General features: G+C 49.6%; 6 protein-coding genes across 6 annotated transcripts; 2 read left to right on the top strand and 4 right to left on the bottom strand.

The window, feature by feature from the left end:
* Nucleotides 1-148: 148 nt before the first annotated feature.
* Nucleotides 149-745, top strand: BKA67DRAFT_655661 (uncharacterized protein; the record flags this gene model as incomplete). Its single annotated transcript, XM_046106796.1, has 1 exon — nt 149-745. One exon carries the CDS (start codon nt 149-151, stop codon nt 743-745), a length of 597 nt encoding a protein of 198 aa, XP_045961621.1.
* Nucleotides 746-1657: 912 nt separating this feature from the next.
* On the bottom strand, nt 1658-3244 carry BKA67DRAFT_590919 (pyruvate dehydrogenase E1 component beta subunit; the record flags this gene model as incomplete). Its single annotated transcript, XM_046104641.1, has 2 exons — nt 1658-2700; nt 3202-3244. The coding sequence occupies 2 exons, from the start codon at nt 3242-3244 to the stop codon at nt 1658-1660; spliced, it is 1086 nt and encodes a 361-aa protein (XP_045961622.1).
* A 336-nt stretch (nt 3245-3580) lies between these two features.
* On the bottom strand, nt 3581-4802 carry BKA67DRAFT_513595 (S-adenosyl-L-methionine-dependent methyltransferase; the record flags this gene model as incomplete). The annotated part of the gene is made up of 2 exons (XM_046097580.1): nt 3581-4513; nt 4587-4802. The coding sequence occupies 2 exons, from the start codon at nt 4800-4802 to the stop codon at nt 3581-3583; spliced, it is 1149 nt and encodes a 382-aa protein (XP_045961623.1).
* Nucleotides 4803-8456: 3654 nt separating this feature from the next.
* BKA67DRAFT_655664 (uncharacterized protein) lies at nt 8457-9276 on the bottom strand (the record flags this gene model as incomplete). Its single annotated transcript, XM_046106797.1, has 2 exons — nt 8457-8786; nt 8839-9276. The coding sequence occupies 2 exons, from the start codon at nt 9274-9276 to the stop codon at nt 8457-8459; spliced, it is 768 nt and encodes a 255-aa protein (XP_045961624.1).
* Nucleotides 9277-11723: 2447 nt separating this feature from the next.
* Nucleotides 11724-12473, top strand: BKA67DRAFT_532602 (uncharacterized protein; the record flags this gene model as incomplete). The annotated part of the gene is made up of 3 exons (XM_046099557.1): nt 11724-11772; nt 11828-12107; nt 12158-12473. The coding sequence occupies 3 exons, from the start codon at nt 11724-11726 to the stop codon at nt 12471-12473; spliced, it is 645 nt and encodes a 214-aa protein (XP_045961625.1).
* A 635-nt stretch (nt 12474-13108) lies between these two features.
* Nucleotides 13109-14389, bottom strand: BKA67DRAFT_590921 (uncharacterized protein; the record flags this gene model as incomplete). The annotated part of the gene is made up of 5 exons (XM_046104642.1): nt 13109-13152; nt 13220-13398; nt 13458-13679; nt 13734-13930; nt 13982-14389. The coding sequence occupies 5 exons, from the start codon at nt 14387-14389 to the stop codon at nt 13109-13111; spliced, it is 1050 nt and encodes a 349-aa protein (XP_045961626.1).
* Nucleotides 14390-15888: the final 1499 nt, after the last annotated feature.

A 15888-nucleotide genomic window follows, 5' to 3' on the forward strand; every position in this document is an offset into this window, starting at 1 on the left:
TTCAGCAGCTGCTCCTCTTCCATATCACACCCGAAACAAGAGAAGCCTGCGAGTGTAATCGTAAAGACCAACTCGACGAATGTAAGCACCCCCGAGTCCTAGCTCAAGTGTGAGCAATTCAACCGACAATTTGTGGTAGAAACTCACAATGCCTTCTTGGACGCTTGCTGCCAACACCGGCAAGAAAGTCCTGCAAGAGCAGTTCCATTCCTTCATGGAGCTCCACTTCGCCAGTCCGCAGCCATGCGATCCTTCCCAGCCGGACCCGCACCCGTTCCTCTCCCCGTTGCGCTTCCGGATTCGACGTCACTGGCCTCCTGGAGTCGCCTACTACAAACCCTCCGAAATGCGTGGACACCCTATCTTCTCAGGCCACTTTGAGAAATACGGTGAGCCGGTCTTCATCGACTCGGAGACCAACTGCGTCTGGAGAGGCAGTCTGCGAGATCTCATTGACGTGGACTGGGCCACGGACCCGAGCGTGATCGACGACGAGGATATCCCGGGGTTTCAGCAGCACATCAAGACGATGGCACTTGCGAAAAAGTACGGAACTGTTCTCTGGATGGCACAAAATGAGACCTACATATTCAAGGACGATGACGGGGGCGAACGCCGGCTTGAGCTCCCCCCAAACGCCCACGTGACCATGTATTCCTGGAAATCTGAAGAGATTCCGATGCCGTCTGAGGATCGGATCATAAGGATGCGTTGGGAATATGTGGGAACTGAGATCGCGAGCTAGAGGATGATTCCGCTGATGCACATGGATTCGGTACTCGTTAAGGGGTAGAGACCATGACTTCAGCGTTCACTAAACAAATAAAAATCCGCCGTGGCAGCCATCTGTACTGTGTGATAAATTGTGTTGCGGTATTCGATGTGCAGTAAAACTACTAAGACATGATTCTTTCGGGTACTGCACGCTCGTGACGTCTGTAAAGTATTCGAACTACATGATTCCTTGCAACCGTCACGCTAATGTTAAGACTTTGGTACTTGAATCTTTGTGTCTGGGTGGGTATCCGGGGTGTACCGACGCTAAGACTAGCCAGGGGGTTGCTCCATGATTGTAACAGATTGGGAAGATTATTTTTATTGTCGGGGTTTTTTTTTTCGTATGAGGCTAACTTGGACGTTTGTATAGGGTGACAGGTATTCATAGGTGTATTTCTCTCTGCTCGCCAAGCGACAGCATCCCAGGATTTCATATAGGGTGTATTGTCTTTTGCTCAACATTAGTCGTTGGGCAATCCTGTCTGAATTTGCGACTGGGTTTTCATGAGCAAGATTGTTGATTTGAAAACAAGTGTCGGGAAAATGCACAATCAATCAGCTCAGTATTTGAGCGAGGGGCGTCCAATTCACTCGGCTTCAATTCAACCTGCCTAGCTTAGGTTACAAGTACAGAAATACCATCCGTTGACGTCCATCGCTAACGAATAGTGAAATGTTCAACCCCAGTCTATACCGCGCCATCCTGCAATTATCAACGAAATTGGGTGTTGTATGTGTTGTTCCACGGAGTATGATATACATGAGGCACTTGGGTCAACCCAAATGCCTCATATTGATGGCAGTAGCGCTCATCTTAACTCCTGCCTGCTCTCGTTAAGTTGTCTTCCTACAGCCTCGACTATTTGCCGCCGGCTTGCACTTATAACTTGAGCATCTTGGCAATGTAGTTCTCGATCAGCTTCTCGTTGGGGAAGGCCATCTGCTCAAGACCCTGGGCGTAGGGAGTAGGAACCTCAGCACCGGTAATACGCTGGGGAGGAGCATCGAGGAAGTCGAAAGCGTACTCGGAAGCGAGAGCCAGAATCTCGGATCCAATACCGAAGGCGGGGAAGTCGGAAGTAACGGCGATCAGGCGGCCAGTCTTCTTGACACTGTTGACAATGGACTCGACGTCAAGAGGCTTGATGGATCGCAAGTTGAGAACCTCGGCCTCAACACCGTAGTTCTTCTTGAGGGCCTCGGCAGCAACGAGAGACTGACCGACGCATCGAGAGATGGTGACGATGGTGATATCCTTGCCCTGGCGCTCGATCTTGGCCTTTCCGATGGGAATAACGAAGTCGTCCTTCTGGGCGGCCTCGGACATGGGGAAGGATTGGCCGTACAGAAGCTCGTTCTCGAGCACACAGACGGGGTTGGGATCGCGGATGGCAGCCTTGAGGAGACCCTTGGCATCCTCAGCGGACCAGGGTGAGACGACCTTGAGACCGGGAATGGAACCGTACCAGGCACTGTAGTCCTGGGAGTGCTGAGCAGCGACTCCAGATGCGAAACCGTTGGGGCCACGGAAAGTGATGTTACAGGGCTGGATACCACCGGACATGTAGAGGGTCTTGGCGGCGGAGTTGACGATCTGGTCAATAGCCTGCATGGCGAAGTTGAAGGTCATGAACTCGCAAACTGGGTGCAGACCACTGAGGGCGGCACCGATGGCCAGGCCGGCAAAGCCGGACTCGGTGATGGGGGTGTCAATGACACGCTTATCACCGAAGCGGTCCAAGAGTCCCTTGGTCACCTTGTATGCACCATTGTACTGGGCAACCTCCTCACCCAGGACGAAGACCTTGTCGTTGGCCTCGAGCTCCTCAGCGAGGGCCTCGTTCAGGGCCTCACGGACAGTATACTCCTTGACGCCCTTGGACTCAGCGTATGTCCTTCTTTGCAGAGCGAATGTGGCGGTGGCTCGGGGGACGGATCGGATGGCAGAAGCAGCGAAGGGAGTGGTCCGCGAGGCGGAGGTAGCTGCCCGGACAGCTGGTCGGAGGTATCGCGACATGGTATGGATGATATGATGGGGGAGAAACGACCTCAAGTCAATTGATGATTAAAGGGGACTGTCCAGGACAAAAGAAGCAAAGATAGCCACCGGGATATGCCGTCCTGATGTCTTGACGGGTGGGAAGAAATGAGGTCGAGTTCGAAGTCGCGGTCGTGATGCGCAAGGAGAAGACGGAGCTCCTTGCTTATGATTATGGCTGGCGGGATTTTTCGCAGTAGCAAAAAGCTGCCAATCTCAACTAAAATTCTCGGAGCATTGAGGAAGCTGTTGGGCCAATCAGCTACTGTGTTATGGTGGACCCACCGTTGCTTTCGGCGCGATTACTGCGCACCCGGACATTTTGGACTGAGAGGGTTCGAGCCTCGTTGGGGGATCGCCCGTCCCGTCGAGGCTCACCTACTTACAGCGTGCCTGATGCTTATCTGTGAGGCGAGCGACGCAGCGCATAGAAGCACGAGCGGGACACAGGAATGCGCACAAGTAAGTTTGGTATTCATCAGTGTTCTATGATTTATATTAGACATGGCTTGCTGGCCATGCGGTGATGCTCTTGATGCTTGAATTATGATATGTACAAGAATGCGAGGCCGTGGCCTGGCTGCTACTTGAATATGGCAAGGCCAGGCCACGGCCAGTCCTCTATTAAAGTTGATATCCCGTCACTTGCTGGCCTCATCATTTATCGGTGTCATTACTGACGATGCTCCCCTGTTGCGCCAAAAGCACCTGTGCTGTCCCATTTCCCTCATTGGTCCTCATGCGCAAAAAAATAAATATGCAAGCCTAGTTCTCGGGCTTCTTGCCGATCATCAGGTACATCGGCGTGAATAGCTTCTCCCGACCACCAGCAACGAGGCAGTCTGCCGCCACCGCCAAGCTGTCTGCTGTCTTCTGAGTGCCCGCAGGTGCCAGCTTGATCACCTCGAGCAGACCAGTGAAACGATGCGCTGTCCATCGTCCCCACTTGGTCATTCTTGCGATGGTGAAACTGTCAAAGATACTCTGCATGTACTTCCACTCACCAGCCAGAGGCCAGTACCAGGGGAAAGGGTCAGGGCGGTCTGCCAGATCCTCATGGTGGAGCAGCTCGAAGCCTGCAATCTTCATAGCCTCGATACCCTCTGACACCTTAACCATGTTGGAGATGCCATCGCCCAGCTCGATTCCAAGACGAATCTCACGGTGGTGGATGTTGTCATTGTCATAGTTGTCGGTCATGAGCCACTCGTAGACACCAAAGATGCCTCCGGGCTTCAGGACACGTTGGATCTCGCTGTAGACACCAGAGAGCTCAGGGGCATGGACGGTGGCCTCAATGGCGTAGACAGCATCAAAGCTGTTGTCGGGGAAATCCATCTGCATGAAATCACCCTTGACGAACGAGAGCTGGTCTGACAGACCCTCCTTGTGGGCGTAGTTGGTAGCGCGCTCGATCTGGTAGTCGTTGTTGTTCAAACCGGTAACGTGACAGCCAGTAAACTTGGCAATCTCACGAGCAGGTCCGCCGACACCGCAGCCCACGTCCAGCACTCTCATGCCCTCCTTGATGCCGATCCTGTACGCCAGGTAGTGCTCGTGTCGCGAAATGGCCTGGTGGAAGGTCTCGCCGTGGGAGTAACGGGCGAAGTGGAAGGACTGGCCCCAACCGTACTCGTACAAGTCGGTCGCCAGGTTGTAGTAGTGTCTAGTCAGGGTTGCGTACTCGGCTGTGCGCGCCTAAAAACCAAGAAACTGGAATCAGCATGTTTTCTTTCTTTCTCGGGTGGAAGATGGTGGGCGTGGCGCATACCTTGCGGTCCTCCTCCGTCTCGTCCTTGGCTGCCTTGTTGTCCCAGTGCTTGAAGTACTCGTCAACGGCAGCCTTCTTCGCATCGGAACCCTTGGCGAACATGGCACGCATACCACCGGCAGCTTGGGCGGAGTTGCCGTGCATGGCCTTGTTGAAGGCGGCATCACGCTCCCTGTCCTGCTTCTCGAGCTCGACCTTTCTGGCGTTGCTGGCCATGTTGAATGATTTAAGGGGGCTGAAGGCGGTGGGGCAATAAGAACAGTCACTACGAAACAAGTACGGAAGCAACTCAACAGCAAGAAGCAGGAGTGGCGACACAAGCGGTTTTATGTAGAGACTTGGTGAGGATTGGCAAGCGAGGTCGAGGAAAGGACGACGAAGAAAGCGATCAGATGTCGTATTCGGGACACTACAGTACAAAAAGAGGGAGAAGTCTCACAAAGGGGTCCCGATCGTGCCCAAGGAGTACAAGTCGAGGAAAAGGGACTATGGGAAATTAAATTGTGGGTCTAATGTTGCCGTCGCCCAGGCACATGCAGATTTCACCCAGACTTCCCAACCCGAATTTCCTTTGCTGCGACCCTGACTGTAATCCGCAATGAGACCAGGACTTGGGCTAGAAGCTCCCCACAAGCCATTGGCCAATTGCTGCACGGTAGCCATTAACTTAGCTTGCTCAATACTGAAGGCGGTGTCAACGGCGCTTTCCCTCAATGGAAAGTCGGACTAGTCGGGAGCAGAGGAACACGAATACGAATCCGACAGCCACAAGTCGCGAAAACGACGCTACGACCCAAGTGAGGCGCAACTTCGCAACTTATACTCTTCCAAGTGTATCCTATACGGTACTACCGTCCATTATCCGAGAGCCAGCTAGTCTAGCATTACCACCAAGCATTCAGTGTACAGCTCTCGATTTCGTTTTGTCACTTTGAAGTTGCCCAATGCTAAGCAAGACGTGAACGCTTGTGCACACTTATGGAGGTCTATCCACCGTCGCTTCCCCGTTGAAAGATTTGACATCGCCACACGAAGCAGGATGCTTCCATCAATCCGTCGCACACCTAATCGTAGTAGGCCTGGAATTGACACGAGTATGCTTGCGGAACATCTCTCTTGCATGCCAACCACACAGCTTTGGTAGCCTAAGCCGCAAAGCTCCGTTGGTTCTGCATCAGTTTTGACGCGCGGTATGCCTTTGCGAGTGTTCCTTCGTCCTGATCTAAATGTACACCACCATACAATACACAGCTGTCGCAGCAACAGCTTGGTGTGTATGGTGACAGAACAATGGCCTTTTGCTCTGATCTAAACTATGCCGCTAGGAGGAGTCCAGGAGGTTGCCCTAGCCTGGTTACCCCGAACCAACAGCCTCGATCTGGGCACAATTTAGGGTGTAATTGATGTGTTTTTGTCTGGTGGAGAGTGAGCAGCTCATGTCTAGTCAACTGCTTGCCAAGCTGTAGAGCGCTGGGAATCCTGCTCCACATGCTGGTGCTGAGGACGATAGCTGTGCCCCAGTTGTTGCTGTTCAACACGTTGCCGAAGACCCATCTCGTGGATCAAAATTGCTCATGGGGTACATCCGGACCATACAGGACGTTGTTGATGTGCTCACTACTTCCATAAGGTAGCAATGATTCGGCTACCAGCGATCGTGACGGAGATAGGCACAGGGATGCCGTCGAAGTCATCTGGGTCTTGGTGGCCGTCATGATAAGGTTACAGTTGGACTGTTGGCGCTGATTGGTTTGTCCTCCAGCTACAGGTGGGAAAGCTTGGTGGCCCAGGTGCTCCTCTCCTCCAATGATTTGGCTGGTAACAGTATCATGGCAGACACAACATGTGCCGTCACTGACAGAGGTAAGGCAAACAACGTATTGTTGCGTTGCCCAATTCACTGAAAGAGATCAACTATAACGAAAGAGTGGAAATCAGTTGTCGAAGTCAATATATTAAGCGATGTCCATTATCAAAGCAGACGCTGCCAAGAAGAAGAGAACCCTTGATGGGTTCTTATACCAGGCTAGCTATACGAGAAACTGCAACAGCAACAAAGCCGAACAACAGTTGTTGGGAAAATACAACCAATAGAGACATATCTACGAGTGGAGTTATACGATGTAGACGGCTTCTCAGATTATATCTTTTTGTTAGGACATTGCATTGATCAAGGAAGCTTTGGTTCTTAAGCCATCCAGGCAACAATCACCAGTATGGCAATTGAGGGCGGATTGTAAGTGACCCAGTGGTGCTCTTGGCATTGTTCCGCACATTGCTGCATTTTCTTAAAAAAAACACTGCAGCAGTCGCTTTGAGCATGTCAGCGAAACCGCGATATACTGCTGTGGTATGGTAAACCGAGCATGCACAAGTGGGAAGATTTGTGGGCGCCAGTTAGTCGTGATCAACACAAGCTTGGTTCCGCCTATACTTGATGGCCCGGGAGTCGGGACCGTGATGGTTGATTGTTTCTGAAGAATTTACCATATGCCCGGTAGTTGGACCGAATATCTGGGGTTAACTTGACTGGGAAATGCATGTCAGGTGTACATTTCGATGCATGGAGACCAGTGCTCCAGGCGCATTATGTTGGTCATATGTACCATACGACTTGCACAGGCTGGTGCGGCTAAATGCTGTTGGGGATCAAGAAGTGCCGCGCTGAGAATGGGCATGTGTCGGAGGCTCTCAAGAAAATCTACTGACTTGGAAAGCCTGTTCGGCAGTGTCAATGGAATTACAACACGTGATTCTGAAGGTTCTTAACCTCAAGCCTCTCGGAATGCTGCAGAATAATGAAGCGATGGCAAGATTCACGGGTGTCAACGTCTTTAAAATTCTTGATACGCTCAAATAGAGTATGTAGTTATATCAGGGATCATCTTGATCAACCACCACACTTGGCAAGATTCTCAGTGTGATCCCTCATGCAATACCATAATCTCACTAATAATTGTCCACAACTTCCAACTTGACAGTGATCTTGGAGGATGCGTTCCTGAGCTTCGGTTTGCAGATTTGCACGGACTTTAGCCGTAGAGTAGCCGGACTCAAATGATATGCCCGCCTCACAAACCGCACAGTGCAATCTATTGATTTACCCTTCTCACACGCTAAACTTGTAATATTTATTAACCTCTTACAACCATTTCCATCACCTTATGACGATCTCATCTAGCGAAGATCATCCAATGGCAACAATATCAGCAACGCAACTGACATCTGCGCTACATCATCATTGGTAGCTAGCGTTATGGCAGTATACCAATCGATGGGTGAAAGAGTAGCTGTTTCAAGTATAACACTGCAACAAACCCATCAGTGGCAGTAATTATGTCCACGGATAAAATTCAACGATAACATATGTTTTGCTTATACATACCTGTGCCTGCGGCCAGATGTCTGCGTTTTAAAGACAATGCTAGCATAGCAGTATTCAGCAGATCAAGCATAATCACCTCTTTCAGCCAACTTCCGGATGGCATACGAAATCTGAAGTCAAATTCTGAGTTATTAGACTATTTCAAATCTTCTTATTCAGACAGAGCAAAAAATATCTTGTTCGGGTTTTTAGGTACAACGCCTCGCTCTAGTCTCAACTATTGAGACACTCCGCTCGTGTTGCATGCGCGCATGTTCACATCTTTTTCTGGCTGGTACAGTTGAAACTGCCCGAGCAAGAAAATCATATATATAGTAGCCTTCGATGGTTGTTTCAGGTATCTTCTTCAGCATTTAGGTCAGTTATTTCATGCTCTCGTTCATCTTCTATGGTCTTGAGATGTAGAAGACATTATGGGCAGCTTATCAGACTATCAGAACATCGTATCTGCCAGAAAACGAAGACGCAATTCTTTGTACTCCATCTTAATCTCGACCGCAAGGACCCAAGCCCGCCAAGTTCTTCTCTGGCCCGCCGGTTTCAATGGTTATCATCGGGTAACCCTTCGGGCATGTCTCGTTGGGAGACATCCCGGGATAACCATACACAATCCAGCACAGGTCCTCCAACCAGGCCCAACCATTGCAGCTTGTTGCCGTTCTTGTTCTCCTGTGGCAGTTCTGGCAACATTCGCCTGGGCCCGTTGCCGGAATCAATGTAAACTGGTCTGTGGTAATTAATGGGTCATAGACTCCCACAAAGCTTGCATTCCTGTGGAAGTTATTCAAGGAACAGGTATTGAAGGTTGAGGGTGTCTACTTGATGTGTCAGTATTTTTCTTAGTTCTTCTGATACTAGTGCACTTACTGCGGCTGCGGGGGAAACGGTGGTGGTCGCCACGGGCGCGGTCGTCCACAAAAGCGGTGCGATGGTGCTGGTGCTGGTGGTAAATTGAGACGAAGGCGCACTGGTTATGGCCACGAAGATTGAATGTGACGACATGGGTGACAGTGTCGTATCGCTGCCTCCATGGTCTTTCATGAGGCTGCTGCCGAAGAGCCCTCCCAAGATTCCAGCAATAGTGACAACAACCAAGACAACCATACCGCAAGCCATCCAGATTCTTCGATGTTGGCGAAACTGAGCCCTGGTTCGTTCTGCCAGGGTATTTGGTACGGCGAAGCCAGTGATTCGTACAGGAGACTGTGGGTTCTGGTATACGATAGTAACTCCATTCTGGGTCCTGGGGGCAATACCGTCGAGGTCTCGGAGCTCTACGGCATCCCTGACCTTCATTATCGACATGTTACTGAGCTCTGTGGGTTTTCGTGGGGGATTAGTCGCTGAAAAAAATCACATGGAGGTGTATTATAGTGAGGGTTTGCCACGAGAGACAGACGCACGGATTCCTGACTCACGATGGAATTTTTGCGGCCTGCGATTCATCACACTGAAGGATACGCAGGTTTAAGGCATGAAACTTGTCTTGTTTGCGCATATCAATGGTAATTACTACTAAGCATTGGGTGCTGCTTTTGATTGAATGTGCGAGCACGCTGGAAGCTTATCGCAGCAGCACCTTCGTTCGCCAAGCTGTTGTACAGTAGCTACAGTATTTGTCGCCTAACATTGTTCCAACAGTTCCACTTATGGTCATAGCAGCATCACTATTGCGACTTATCCCAACTTGCAGGTCAACAGATCCCGGTTCGCTCAGTTACTTCTGATGATACGCAGGAGGTTAGAGTGCCCGTGGATGGGATTGCTGGACCATAGCAACAATTCATGGATATGGAGCCACCGTCCTCAAGGCCTAAATATTGTGGATCAATTCAAAATTAAGCACTATCTGCTCTCTTCCAATGGAGGCATTAACAATAAGTATATTCGTCAATCAAAATATCAGGCCATGGTAGGCTGATCGCACTGCTTACTGAGTACATTAACTTTCGCTGTTATTGGCTAAATGCAAGGCATATGACATGAGCTGAACTTGAATTAGGGAGTTGGGCTCTTTTTACACAACGGAGAATCACCGACAATACATTTGCAGGCTCAAGCAAGTATGAGATTGTACGATGTTGCTTGCTTCTGGATCCATCAACATACATGCAATCATACATCCAGTCTCACGGTTCATATTTCTAGAGACCACGCTCTAAAGTACATTCACTGGACTTTCTCAGCATTTAAATGTGGTAATGCTTGGATTATCCTCGTACGGGTTTTACCAGATATCCTCACTCTGCTGTTTACAACTGAGGCAGTCACTGACTATAAGTTAATAACTCGCAGTACAGTACCTAGAGTTCTGTCTTAAGTATTGGGCCTTGGCCCAGGGTATTTATCTCGATGACATCTGAGGGCTCGGAACCTCTAGAGTAACGTAGGTCACCAGTGTGGCCATCCAAAGCTCTAGTAGGGACCGTCATCTGAAGTAGAATTTGACTTCTGAGCCTAGCTGTGCCTTGGAGCTATTAAGCAGTATAGTTGTTTTGCCCGATGCAGTGGTGCTTGATTCATTTTAGTTGGTGTCGACAGGGGAACTTGTAAAGTGCGGAACTGCTGGAATTAGAGGGGACATTCCTTCTCGAATCTCGATCGGTCTCGCGTGTAGGTGCGTAATTCCTATCGCGGGGCTTTTAGGTGTTGTTAAGGAGACCGAAGCTTCAACGGGGACAGCAACTTTATGTAATGATAACTGATGAAGTATCAAGGGTTTGTCGAAAAGAAAATGAGAACGGGTGGGTCTACATCTGGGCACTTTTCGGGGTCCCCAGAGATGTGGTAAGTACAACATTGTGTATATAAAAGGAGAAGCAAAGATCTGTAAGTTTACTTGAATTTTGTTGATGTCAATATGATCTATTGAGATGGTGTGCAAATAGGAGATGCTCTACAGCTAAATAGAACATGTTGAAATATACGTCTTAATCCACCCCCTAGACTTGATTGAGTTCCTAATTGCTTTGTCACGATCACTATCGCGTATCTGTTAATAGAACATCTCAAAAAAAGGTTTCATGTTCGTATAGGAATTCGCAGATCGTATATTGGCATCAAATGAGTGAAATGACTGTTTGAATCCTGCTCTGGGTTTTGGGCCCTTGGCGCTTATTACCACTGTTTGGTTACAAAATTCGATACTCGCGTGCATGTAGCTAATTTGGCGATCAAAGGATCATTGTCGTTGACTGATTCCAGGAAAATAGAGCATGTCACATACAGAATGCAGGTTATAATGGACTGCTCTGCGACCTGGTCGGCTTGCTTTCACTTTGATTCAATACCCTTACCGTCATTGGAGTACCCTTCGATTGAGTATGAAGGATCCGTCAATAGCCACGCATTATGGATTCCAAATAACTATTAATAGCTCTATTATAGTGTTACAATATACCCTCCCTATGACATTCCCGGCAGTGATTGCGGCTAAATAGCCCAGCACATGGCCGAGGCTCGCATGAGATCTCCAAATGCACCTGTGGTAGTATCGTTACCCGAATTGTAATGCGGAACTTCATCTAGAACGTGCTCTCTGCGTCACTGTATAACTCGATTGGGCCTGGAATCAACTTTCTCGGTTCGCCGGCCTGGCCAAGAAGGTTTCCATGAAGGGGACCGGAGGAGTATAAGTCTCACTCAGTTTCCTGTTCACGACACTGGTTAATCAGTTACTGAATATCGCAGCTGGGCTCTCGACTGGACAATTGCAACCCCTACGAGGTTACCGCTCATCATTTCGACTCACGATGCGCTGCAATATCGGAGCTGCCGTCCTGGCGGCTATTGCACCACTTGGTAGGTTTGATCTACAATCCGCTTTGTCAGCGTGCTAAATAACTTAACGTACCAGGCGCACTCGCTGCCGACTCTGTAGTCACCACAGATCCCGAGACGGGTTTTACTTTCTCCTCGTACGCAGCTTCATACGCCATTGGCAAGACGCTGACCATTCGTGTCGCCATCCCGAGTAATGCGACTCCCAACGCTCCATATGACGCCGTCGTCCAGCTTGCAGCACCTGTCGAGGTCGGATGGACTGGACTCGCCTGGGGCGGTAGCATGGTCCAAAACCCACTGACAATTGGTTGGGCAAACGGCAACAGCGCTATTATCACACCTCGATGGGCCACGTGAGTTCTCACGGGATACTTTCGCAAGACTTTACTGACGCACGGTGAAGTGGCCACTCAACCCCAGCGGTTTATAGTGGTGCGACGCTACAAGTCCTCAAGATTGGCACACACACCAATGGTACGCACTGGCAGGTCACCGCAAAATGCACCGGGTGCACCTCCTACACAGGCGCAAGCGGAGCCAAGGTCCTCAGTCCCACGGGGTCCAATCGCCTGGCTTTTGCATATTCCAAAAGCAAGCCTTCGAACCCATCATCGGGCTCTTCTAGTTTCCCTGTCCATGACGTGACTAACTACTGGAGTCACGATTTCGCCGCGGCGCAAAACGTAAACTTTGCTGCCCTTGTTGCCAAGAACAGCTGAATGATTTAAGTCGTTCTTCGATAAGCTGATGCCGAGTTTAAGAATGAGAACGTGGAAGTTAGAGTGGATTTGTTACAGGGTGTGAGTAGATATCAAATAAACATGGTCTCAAATCCAATGAGAATTTCTGGTGATGGTGGCGGTGGTCATTCTAACGAAGATTGCATTTGTGCTCAAGTCCTTTTCGATAGAATGGCACCATCTTCAGCGTTATCTTCCTCAACCGAACGGAAATTTTGGAGTTTTTCATTTAGCATCACAGCCAGCTTTCTTTAACCTTAGATCATTGCTTCCTCACCCGGCTCAAACTAACATATATCGTGTGATCGCATACAGCAAAAGCAAATTGCACTCCTCACCACCAAAGTGCTGCACCATGAGATATAGAGAATGGATATGAAGCTAGAGCCGAATCCGCTAAGACTTGTTCACGCTTGGATAGAGGTGGCGAGTCACGAAAAATGAATGATGCAATCACGCAGTGCTACTTCATCGAATTTCTGTGCATCTCCTATGATCCAGGCTCTATAGGAAAAAACCCCAAGTCCACCTCTTCCCGGGAAAATTATCTCCCGGCTTTGCAGTCAGACTTTCTTGCAATACGGTACTCATCGGACTACACGTCGTATTCAGAATTATGCTTTAACCGACATCTCGCCCATTGGCATTGCCTTGAGCCCTGTTCACGTTCGTGGTCAGCTAATGATACGAGGCAAAATAGTTTGAAGCGGCAAATATCTGCTTACATCCATCGACAGCTTCCGGTGCCTGCTGATTGACCTTGCAGGCATTGTACTGAGCGGCAGTCTGGGCGTGTGTGCCAGCCTTGGCGCAGTCAGTGTTGAGGGGGCAGCCATTATCCATGGCCTTCTGCAACGTGTCGTCTTTCCAGCCGAAGACGTAGTCTCCGTGAGCGGCGGATCCACTGTGTCACGCAAAAAGTCAACATCTCGCACACAAGAAGGTCATCTTGAGAAGTCTCACCCCAGGTTCATGCTGTAGACAAACGGCTTGCTTCCATCAGTAGGCCACGTGCTTTTGTCTGAGAAAGAGCTGACGTTCCACATTAATTCGTACATGATCTGTGGAAGCTTGACTGGGTGGGTGGAAGGGCAGGAGTTAGAACCACCAGCAGCACCTGTTGCGCCGCCGTATGAGACGTGGCTCTGGTGGTCAGGACTGTCGAGGTTCTTGCCATCCCAGCAGCTATGAAAGGTTAATATCAATGTCTCCTCGCAGGGAGGTCCTCTGGAAACTTACGTAGGGAAAATGATAGTCTGTCGAATCATTTTACAGCTCGAGTCAGAAGGGATATCGACGGTGTCACTTCCACTGCAAGGTGCACCACCAACGAATGTGTTATCGTTCGTAGAAGTCCAGCAGCGGTGACAGATGTTGCCCTTGCTGACCTTGCTAGTATCTGTGTTTGTTGCTGAACCGGCAAGCATACGGAATCCCTGTAATCTGTAAGTACAAGCTCCTAAGCTCTACACGCACGGGTTGTCTACCTTCTTGAAAGCTGTGGTTTTTCCACTTGGGATATAGTAGACATCGAGGCCACCATCTTGAATAAGATGTCCCTGAGGGCCACCGTTGCCGACCTGTGGCACACGGATATAGCTGCCGTTCTTGTGGTGGAAGAACATGACGGCGGTCCAGTAGTTGGACAAATCCTCTTTGAACGTACAAGAGGTACATGTCGACTGGGCTGCCAGATCGTGAGTTGAAGGGTCCATGGTAACATTGAACGAGTTTCCGCCGACTATCTGGTGCAAATGCGGTGTGTAGGTCATTCCAGGGTTAACGAGAGGGTCGGTTCGCTCGACAACGAGCTGAGAGCATGCGAACCGAAGCATCTGCTGAGCTGCGACGTTCTGCGCCAACAGCGCGGAAGCTGCAAGTGTGGTCCAGTACATCTTGACGAGTGACAACTTTGATTCGATCAAATTTGACAATGATTCTCAAGTAAGTCGATGGTTCAGGTATGCGCAGTGCAGAAAAGAAAAAGTGCTGCCCGGCAAACACATATGTATGGCGAGCCAAGTCGCGTGACCTTGGCACAATGAGTCTGAACATCGCCACCGTTGGTAAGTATAACTGCCGAAGTCGAGCAGTGTCCCCACAAGTCCTGTCATTTGGGTATAATATGAATGTCAGACAAGGATTACAAGCTGAGATTTCTCGACCAATCGTCTAGCTGTGTGTTGCGATCCAGCCGTGCTCTGATTGGCCGGATACTGGGAATGTCGTCCTTTTATGATTGTTGACAGTTTTAACCGAAGACTTTAGCCTCGCATCGAGAGGTTACATTCAGCTGAGTCAACGGACAGCGGTATGGAATATAACCTGACGGCAATAAGAACTCCATTGACGGTGTGCCAAGCGCCGCAGAAGGACTGGAAGCACGTCGATCGTCAAGTACCCCTGCCCCCTATTAACCTTTACCCCGTGGGGGCTACCAATGGGAGGTCTGCAAGATTAGTACGTATCTCTAGGCGGCTCAAGAACATCGCCTTCGGCACTTTTTGTGATGCCGGTCTTTGGTACGGGACGATATTCCGTAGTAGAAACGCTTCATTATATAAGTGACAAGACGCTGTCAAAGAGAATTCCTTTTGAAGCACACTGATTTCTCAAAAACCGCATACGTATAGAAGCACTAGCAAAAGAGAAAGTCCTGGGTTTCAATCGTCAACATGCAGACAAGTACGGGCGCCGATCACAAAAGAAATCAAACCACGCTCTTTCGCCGCTCTGCATATTTGACCCGTGGGACAAGGTCAGATGAGTGCTCAAGGTTGTGTTCCAGGTGGGTTATTCGGTCCGCATTTAAAGTATTCCAAGCTCTTCGACCTTGCTCGATCCTGAGATATGATGAAGCCGGCCCAAAGGAAAACTACCCAAGATACTTCCCATTCCTGATAGCGTCAAGACTCGATCGATACTTGAGAAACTCGCCAATACTCGCATGATTAATGTGGTTCTCGCCCAGTCAAAGAACCACACCTTACAATGGTTTACCGATTAATAGTCAACGCGCGGCACCTGCCACATGGAATTTATACTATCAGTGGCAACCTTTGCCGCATTGGATTGCGACGACGGCTAGCCACGTTGACGAGAACCATCGCTGGGTATCTCGCTATGGAGTGACCATTGTTCCGCTACAATGACACGTCTGGCGTCGCAACGGGACCTTGGGGGCTTCCATAGTGTGAATTACAGAAAGATGTATCCCGTTGGTTCGATTGTACGTCATGCTCTTGGACTAGACGGTGGAACTTTCTTCTCTTGTGTTCTACAGCAAAGGAGCAGAGAGTTCTCGACGCGCTAGTTTTCAAGGCATGCGCTTAAGTCACTCTCGAGTCATCCCTCCTACATGAAAATTGAAGTGTCCAAAATTTCCCCTACTTTC

Source organism: Truncatella angustata, assembly GCF_020726525.1.
Source record: "Truncatella angustata strain MPI-SDFR-AT-0073 chromosome Unknown BKA67scaffold_2, whole genome shotgun sequence".
In the NCBI taxonomy this organism is placed as follows: Eukaryota; Fungi; Ascomycota; class Sordariomycetes; order Amphisphaeriales; family Sporocadaceae; genus Truncatella; species Truncatella angustata.